The sequence below is a fragment of the Mesoplodon densirostris genome, chromosome 11 (assembly GCF_025265405.1).
Source record: "Mesoplodon densirostris isolate mMesDen1 chromosome 11, mMesDen1 primary haplotype, whole genome shotgun sequence".
Lineage (NCBI taxonomy): Eukaryota > Metazoa > Chordata > Mammalia > Artiodactyla > Ziphiidae > Mesoplodon > Mesoplodon densirostris.
Window position 1 is genome coordinate 97,015,911 of NC_082671.1, and position 9,323 is coordinate 97,025,233.

A 9,323-nucleotide genomic window follows, 5' to 3' on the forward strand; every position below is an offset into this window, starting at 1 on the left:
ATGTTACTGTGTTGAAAGCATGTTGGGTGAGAATAATGAAGTTATAAGAAAGTAGGTTTGTCAGCCATAGATTTATCGGAGCGCCTTAAGGGTAAACTTTGTCCTTTCCTAATATTATGAAGGTGCCTGTTTTAGAGAAAACATACCCTTCGCCTATGATAAACAGCTGCACCATCAAGGGCATTTTTTTTTTTTTTTTTTTTTTTTTTTTTTTTGCGGTACACGGGCCTCTCACTGTTGTGGCCTCTCCCACTGCGGAGCACAGGCTCCGGACGCACAGGCTCAGCGGCCATGGCTCACGGGCCCAGCCGCTCCGCGGCATGTGGGATCTTCCCGGACCGGGGCACGAACCCGTGTCCCCTGCAGCAGCAGGCAGACTCTCAACCACTGCACCATCAGGGAAGCCCATGGGCATTTTAAACAAGTGCTTTGAGCGCGCTGAACAGCAACAAAGAGATTAGGAAGACAAACTGCTCTTAACTCATGTTGGAATCCAAAAGGTTGTAGCTATTTCAGAATTATACCAGCAGGGAATTCAGTATTACTATAGGGACACGTTAGCTCTGAAAAACTAAGTGCAGATGATGAGATGATGTAAACTAATAATGTGCAATAAATGCAGCCCCTCCCCCAAACATAGTGTATTTATAAATGAGAAAAACTAAGAGACAGATGGCTGGCAAGCAATTTCCCCTATGGCATTTGCACATGTCCATTCAGTGCTTGTATCTGGGTCATTTGCTAGGATAAACCCCATGTGACAAGCTCAATGGAGGTAAGGAAAAGTGGCCCATACCTGCTTCACCGAATTTTAATTTTAATTTACTGTTAAGAGATGTACTTATTCAAACAGCAAAATGAACCTTTTCCACATAGATTTGATTAAACAATCAAAACTTAGCTAGAAAATAAAATGTCACATAAAATATTTCATAAACTATGAACTGCACCCACTGGCCTTTTTTTTTTTTAGTACATCATCAACTGGGAAGGAAATGAGAGTAAAATAACACTCTTGTACACATTACCTTCTTCCAATAAAGACCTGAAGAGACAACCTTGCATGCAAAGCAAACTTCTCCCTTATTTACTTTGATTTTATAGTAATTCTTTCTAAACATGCTTTTACTAAATACCAGACATGCCTTCAGTGGTTGAACATACTAGAATTTTAAGATAACAAACCCAGATTGGTCCAAGGCAAGTTTATTAGAGAGAACTTTTCAGAGAGATGTTAGAGGGACTCATCATTTCACAAGCTATTCTTATACCAGGTCAAAAACCCAACTGATAAAAAAACACGAAAAGACCAAGGAGAAAGTATAGTTGAATATCTTCAGGGAAAAAAAAAAAAAAAAAAGGTTTTTCTAAAAAGCTTGTCAATATACCTTAAATCTTCTATTCCTTCATTTTAAATACTGTTAACCAAACTCTTTATAACATTAAGGGAAAAAAAACCTTAACAAGTGTTTCTATAAAACTGAGATTTACATTTACACCTAAATGAATAACTAAACTAGGGATGTGCTACTGAAAGTTTGGAATAGGTTTGATTTCAAAAGTAGAAATTCCTGCTGTGGAGTTGCTTCTCCAAGTTTCACAAAATTACCGCACACCAATAACTAAGGAACCTAAAGGTAATGTTAACGATCATGGGTGAGTTTAACAGTTGCAGAATGGGCAATAAGGAACAAAAATTTCAAAGCAGCCAAAAAACGCATTTCCCACTTTCAAAAACTCAAATTGCCTTTTTTTTTTTTTAACTAATGCATTATTTTACACACATGAGACTAAAAAGATGTATTCGGTGCATTACGTTCTTACTTATCTATCACAAAGGGCATGCCGTCAATTAGGTGATATATGCCAAATGAAATCACACTACGAAACAGCAGTTATCGTTTACTTTTGTTGCTTTGAAGTAAACTGACTCTTCTTTTAGGGTTATCTTTATGCAAAACATAGCAGGACTTCTAAAGAGGATGCAGGGAAAGTGATGCAATGGTATCCTCGACAAATATGTAAGAGAGCAGAGAATTCAGGGTCAGCAAGTTTTTCCCACTGACCTAACATCAAATTTCTCCAGAAAGGGAGACAGTCCTTCACGAAGTCACATGCAGCATGACTTCAACTTTGGCAAAGACTGCATATTTATAATTCCAATTTTACTCTAACCACAGTTTAAGATTCAGTACAGTCTTTACTAGATTGAAGGCAAGGGGAGAGGGGAGGAAGCTGAAACTGTATACGCTTTTTCATCAGATATGATGAATTCTACTCCTCTACTGTTTGTTTCATCACATCAGAGCCATAGTCTTACATTTAGCACAGAAACACTTGTAAAATATTCAATTTTACCATAGGGAAATTGATTTTGCTAGAAGAAGGTTTCAGATGACCACTTAATCTCAACCAAGCTACATTAGACACTGAATATAATTACATATATAGTTTATAAAGTAAACCTGAGCACTACATTTAAAAGAAATGATAACTTGGAGAAGTACCACAGCAATAATGTTTAAGCTGAAGCAACAGAAAGCCCTCCTACAGTAAATGCCAGATTCTTCAGCTAAAATGCAGAGTCTTGCTTTAGTTAAGCAAGTCGAGCGAAAGAGCTACCTCCCTCCCTTGAGCTGCCCTTTCACTAACAGCACTGCCCTCTCCTTGCAGAACCATATTTCACAAAAGTTCCTAGGGTGGGGGGGTGGGGGGGGGAGGGGAAGGGGAGTGGGCGGTGTTGCAGCAGAAGCCACAGATGTAGTTTAAACAAAGTTTTACACTTGAGTCTTTGTAGTATGAAATGGAATGGTGGAAATAAACACATTATCATCATCCTACAGTTTCCACTTGACTCCCCAGCTTTTTTCCCTGCTTCTCACACAAGCGAGTTAGAGCAGTGAGACAGAAACCTTGGCACTGAATCACCTAAACATGCTATGCAGACACCAAATATGTGCCGTGCTCCTATTAATACATATTTCATAATTTCTAGGATTCATAAAAACCAAGTGTGGCACTTGTAAGATTTCATACTCGCAAGAGTACGTGATTGCATGTGCAGTTCTGCTACCAAGAAAATTAGAGTAAAATACACTTTTCAAATTGTATCTAAGTATCATGTATATTTACAGGTCTTCAACATCATAATGGTATATATTGTCTATATGTCACACATTGGGCATGCTATCAGTTAGATGATACGGGCAAATCATCACATTAAATTCATCTATGCAGCTAGGTATAACTCAGGACTTTTGACGCTCCATTCAATCTATAGCAGGTAAAGAACTTATAACAATTGCCAACTATCAAAGCACAACTAATTTATCATCACACTCACACCATTCTGCCGAGTTACAACACTAACACTTCTGACTGATGATTAAAGAACACAAAATAAGCATTAAGTCTACAGAGAAATGTACATGCAAATGTAGTTTAGTTCCAGCCTTAATCTTTAGTAGAATAGTTTCTTCTGGCATGTACTTTTTAAAGAACTGGACAGCAATAAAGAATAGCCACACCATGCTATTTGCTTGATTTATCACAGTGTTCTACAATAGTTATAGTATTACCGTAAGTTACTTTTTTATATAAGTCCTAAATTATTGGTTTAAGTGCATATAATCTTCAAACTGCCCCCAACAGTGCCAGTAACTGCCCAGACTCCTCCTCCCTGAGCTCGCTTTAGCGAAAAGTCATCCAACTTTGGAAGCAAGAGCTTTTCCTGCCAAGATTCTAGAAATAGCAGGTGCACAGTAATACAAAATTGGCGGGTACAAAAGCAGCTCACCTCACTCTTACACACAGACCATTTACTTCTCGAAGCACGTAGCAAAACCGCTGAAATGTGTACACTGCCTAAAAGTTGAGGAAAAGTTTATGTGTAACAGTGGCTTCCTATCAACTAGTCTCTGATAGACACTACGTAAAATGCATTAAGAAGCGTCTGCTGGATGTTCTTGTACCTATTATCAGGGGATTTCATAACAGACATGTGGGTGTGAACCAAGATTCGCTGACTGAAGGCATACATCCATGAACATGCTTTTAGCTGGAGAGTGGGCACACAAGAGGATACAGAATATGGCTAAGCACCACCAGGAGAAAATTCTGCCTTCCTCTCCCCTCACTATCAACCACTTTGCTTAAGTTCACTCACTGCCTCGCCCTGACCCTGAGGATCCATTCACTTTCCATAACCCAGAGAGGCTGCTGAAAAGCTGTCAAAGTAAATCTGTGCTCACTTTTTGGATGGTTTAACTTCAATGGAGCATGAAACACCCCAGGACGGTTAATAAGTTTAGCCAGGCGTGCTGTTCTCCCTAGTATATTTTAATTATGCGTCTGTTTTAATTGTAATCAGATTAAGTCACCGGAAAGGCACAAATTGGAATTTTCCCTAATGGCTATTAGAGCTTTTCATCAGTTTCTAAACACTAACAACGTTTAAAAAATAGGTAGAGACACGAGCACAACTGTGACATTTCCCAGAAATCGATGCAGTTTCTTTGACAACACAGTTCAGGTCTCATTAGCCACCCAAACTAACCCAAACGCAGAAGACAACTTCAGTCTCTAGGGGCGTCTCCTTCCCCAATTAGCACAAAAGAATCGCTAACGTCTAAAGTAAAACTCCCAGACAGAAACGAAAACCCAGGCTTTTATAAAGTGCTACTCCATCGATCGGTGAGCGGGGCGGGGGAGCGGAAGAGATGGCAGCAGCAGTATCCTGGCTCAAAGTAAAGTACACCATACGTCAAAAGGGAAAGTTGAAATACAGTGCCATTTCTCCACTATTTTGGCAACTGTCAAACGTGCGTTTTAACCTCGGGAAATAAAAGTGTCCCGTCAATAAAAGGAAACATTACAGGGAAGATCTATTAGGGGACGGGGAGCAGCTTCCTTCCAGTCCAGACGTAAAATCGCCCCATGTGCTTTTGTTGCACCATGGAATACCTAAGATTATTTATTTAATACGTTCATTAAAGAGTTTCCCAAACTGCTGTGATTTCCGCTAAGAAACTTAAGCGTCTGCCAACAACCTAGAAGCAAGGGAGAGGAAGGAACCTGCTGCAAACTAGGAACCCAAACTCCCTCGGCCCGCCCAGTGCGCCCGCGTCCCCGGCGTTTGTTTAGGTGTTGATGTTTACGCGTCTCCTAAACCTTCAGGTGCTGGACCAGCTCCCCCAAGACGCACTTCGAACCTTAAAGCAGGAAGCTTCAGAGCTACCGCGGAGTCCCCAAGCAGCCCGCCACCCCTTCCTCTCACCCCCTTACCTGTCATCGTAGCAGAAATCCGCACTCAGGGTGTTGAGATACAAAGCGAGCCCTAGAGCGCTGCTCACCAACTCTGCAATCATCTCTCCACCGCCTTCCCTCCGGCTCGGCTACCAGCGCGAGGGCAACAGCGGCAACAAAAAACAGAAGCATCAATCCCCACCTTCCGCCGCTTTCTCCTCCCAGCTTCACTTTTCCCTCGCTTCCCCACCCTCCCTTCCTCCCTCGGGTCCTTCCAATCCACCGTTCTCCTCCTCCTCCTCGCGCCCGTCTCCGCAGCTCCTGCGTCCTCCCCGGGTGCGGGCTCACACCGCGCTCCCCATGCCCTGCGCCGACGAGCGGCGAGCGGCGAGCGGCAAGCGGCGTTCGGGCTCCGCGCCCCCCGGCGGATGCACAGGGCTAGTCCTTCGCGCGGCTCGCGCTCCCACCCTAACCCATGGCAGTGCAGGGCGTCCTAGGTGAGGAGTGGGACTCGGAGGAGGTGGAAGAGTGCGGGGTGGGGACAGAGGGACCGGACCGAGCCGCGCTCTGAGACCAGCTGGAGGAAGAGAGAGAGAGAAGGGCGGGTGGGAGGGACAAGGCGAACCGCCTCCCCTCGCCGCCTCCCGCTCGCACCGTTCCGGTGCCGCTCGGGCAGTCTCCGGCCGCCACAGCGGCTGCAGCTCATTCACTCTTTATTAGCTCCCCTCCCGGCCCCAGCCCCTTCTCCAATGAAGTGAGAAGCGGTGGCTGGAGACTCCAGAAGCTCCCGCGTGGGGTTCTCGGAGCTGTCCCCCGCGCCTGCGTGGCCAACCCTCCACCGGGTTTGCCCAGCCCCTTTCTCCACCCAGATCCGCCCCTAAGGTTCCGCCCACGCTACCCCCTGGGCTGAAGCCTCCTCCCACACTCTCTCCCGGCCGGAGGCTCCTCCTCCCCGCCTCCCGCCCTCCCCTTGTTTCTTTCACCTTCGATTTCACTCTGGGAAGCCCAGAGAACCCAGGGGCGGCGGCTGGAAGACAGCCCAAAGAGGTAGCTGGAGTGCGCCCTGGGCGGGGCAGCTAGAGGAGGAACGAGACCAAGGAGGATGCAGTCGCTCGCCCCGCTGTTGCCTGGCGGCGCCTAGCACTGACTGGATCTCAACCCCAGCGCTGCGTGTGCCAAGCGCTGCCAGGCGTAGGTCCGGTCAGCTGGAGAGACTTCTGGGGACCGGGAGAAGAAGAACAGGTTTGGCGAGTGCCGCAGACTTGGTTGCCACAAACACACACGCGACCTCACACCCTCACTATGCGTGAACCGAAACGGTGCGGGGGGCGGGGGGGTGGCGTTGGAGAGCTTGAGGGGTGTCTTAGGAGGGAGAGATTTCAGCTCCGAGCCGACCTTTGTCCCGAATGTCAATGGAGAGACGTGTGGGGAGGGAAATATTCCCGCAGTCAGGTTAAAAAGAAAGGACCCCCTCAGAGGAAAGAAAGACTAGCGCACACACATCCATACCCCGCAGCTGCGGGAGCTTTTCGTGGTTTCAAGGGAACTGTCAGGCTGACCCCAAGAACACGGAGAAGAGACGCCTGTACAACCGAGTACAGCGCTACCCTTACACCTAGGAAGGTGGGAAGCTAATGCCCTTTCCTTTCCGCCCGGATGCAGGACTGGATGGAAGGCGTCCAACATGATGAAATATGGTGTAGAAGAATGGTCTGTGTAGAACGAGCTCTGAGTACTAAAGTTGCAAGAGCAAAGAGGACCGTGGGCTGCCTGCCACATCTCCTCCCGGCTTGGCCCCTTTCTGGCTGGACGAGTGGCTCCCGGGACCGCGATGAACACTACTGCAGCGCCTCCTGCTGCATGGCAGCCACAATGCATGGAAAACAGACCTGTAGAGGGCTGACTCCCCCCCTCCCCCCCATACCTCGGCCATAGCTCCAAAGGCAGCACCTAACCAGCAAGCTGTCCAAAACGGCGGCAAGAAATTGAGCCCCCTGGATGTCTGGCAGTGCCTGAAAAGCAAATACCGTGGTTTGGGTGTCTGCAAAACAAAGCAACATCTTTTCCTGATTTCACAAGGAAACCTATGTATTATTCACAGGTGAAATTATGAATATTTATTATACCTGTTATGCCATGCACGAAGGTCCCATTTTTGTGCCCTGGGAAAAACATAAGTAAACGCACATAAGAGGGAACTGTATCTTTAAAGGCAGGGACTGGTCTTTTACCTTTTTTTTGTTGTTTTTTTGCAGTACGCGGGCCTCTCACTGTTGTGGCCTCTCCCATTGCGGAGCACAGGCTCCGGACGCGCAGGGTCAGCGGCCATGGCTCATGGGCCCAGGAGCTCCGCGGCATGTGTAATCTTCCTGGACTGGGGCACAAACCCGTGTCCCCTGCATCGGCAGGCAGACTCTCAACCACTGCGCCACCAGGGAAGCCCTACTTTTTTTTTTTTTTTTAACCCCATAACCTCTGCTTAGTGTCAAAAAGTTTTTAAAATCATATCAATTGGCCCATCAAGGTCCTCTGTGACCCTCCACTGCACCCATCTGGGTGACCTTTGGCCAGTCACCTAACCTCTTTGTGCCTCAGTTTTCTCACCTATAAAACAGTGATGATAATAATACCTATCTATGGGCACTATTATTATGAAGATGAAAGTAGTTAACATGTGTAAAGCACCTAGAAGCGTCCTAAATGCAATAGCAGTGGTAGCTGTTATTTATTACTACTACTACTATTATTATTATTCTCTCCAACTTCCTCTTATCCTTTAGGTTGTCAACTACCACCTAGATGTTTACCCCCAAAACATACTCCCATTCACATCCACACTGCTCCAGTCCTAATCCAAGCTACCCATGTTCCCTACACGGACAAATGCAGAAGCTTTCTAAGAGCTCTCCTTACTTCTACTCCTGCAATTCTCACCCCTCGCCAGTCATAACTTCAGGTATTAGACGGAGGATTCTTTTGAAACCCTATGATCTCCCTGCTAAAAGAAAATGTTCAATGATTTCCTGTTATACATAAAATAAAACTCGAATCCTTACCACAGCTAGCCAGCCCTTCGTCTGGCCCAATGGTGCTCGCCCGTCTCACTGTGCTCCTGTGTTCCAGCCACAGAGACGTCCTGCTCCTCGGGAATCTACACTTTTCTTTCCCCCCACATGGAATGCCTTCTAGCCAGACCTTCTCCAGCTCCTTCTCAGCATTCAGTCTTAGTTCAGTCTTACTTCAAAGGTCATCACAGGAAGGCTTTTCCAGCCCACACTTTAGGAAGTAGCCTCTCCCCCAGCAATCTCTATCCCATCAGGCTGCATTATTTTCTTCATAGTACACATGAGTATCTGGAATCACCACCAGAATTGTGGCCCCAGGAGGCCAGGGACCTTATCAGTCTTGTTTTCCCTGTAATGCCCAGCACCTATAAACATCTGGACAGGTAGAAGAAAAGAAAGTTCACTGTTAATGAACAAGTAAATGTGCTCAGCAGAAACTAGAACCACTGAAAATCCACGAATTTTCATCAGAGAATAGGGTAAACGGATTAACTGTCAATGTTAAAGATAGTAAAGTATTAACAAAGGAGCAAGGGAGGAAGCAGGTTAAAACTTCTTAAGAATGACATTGACTCTTCAGGAAAGTGGGAGTGGTGGGAAGTCACAGGCGGCTCCCTTTAGTAATTAACAGGAAGGACTCAGGGGCAACAAAGCACGAGAGAGACGTGGGTTCAGTCCGCTGAAAGCTTGTAAGCATTTTCCAGAGCTGTCTTCTTTCTCAAGGAGCCGACGGATTTAAAGAAATATTTTCTACACTCCTCCCTCACCTCCTCCTTTTCTCTTCCTCCCCCCCAACTCCTCTGAATTAGAAGCACAGGAGACCGAGAAATGCCGCAGAGTGGCACATCTTGCCATCCCTGATGAATGGAAGGCTGAAAATCCAGCTGTGTTTGAGAAATCCAGTTGCTTTTAACAAATTTTCCTACTATGATTTAACGTGGGTCTCAATATTCTTCCAGGGCATTAAGCCTTGGTCTCTTTCACACGGCTCTCCAAGGGCTGAGAAGCAGCCAA

At 46.1% G+C, this 9,323-nt stretch overlaps 1 protein-coding gene across 3 annotated transcripts in view; it reads right to left on the reverse strand.

Moving 5' to 3' along the window:
- TMTC2 (transmembrane O-mannosyltransferase targeting cadherins 2) overlaps positions 1–6,000 on the reverse strand; it is a 423,341-nt gene extending 417,341 nt beyond the window's left edge. For 2 of the 3 annotated variants that reach the window (XM_060112321.1, XM_060112324.1), the window contains exon 1: positions 5,284–5,515. In XM_060112321.1, the coding sequence (XP_059968304.1) occupies positions 5,284–5,366 (83 nt within the window). In that variant the 5' untranslated portion in view covers positions 5,367–5,515. Of the gene's footprint in view, positions 1–5,283; positions 5,516–5,898 lie in introns of those variants that run through there. The other variant, XM_060112322.1, reaches the window with a different exon arrangement.
- Positions 6,001–9,323: the final 3,323 nt, after the last annotated feature.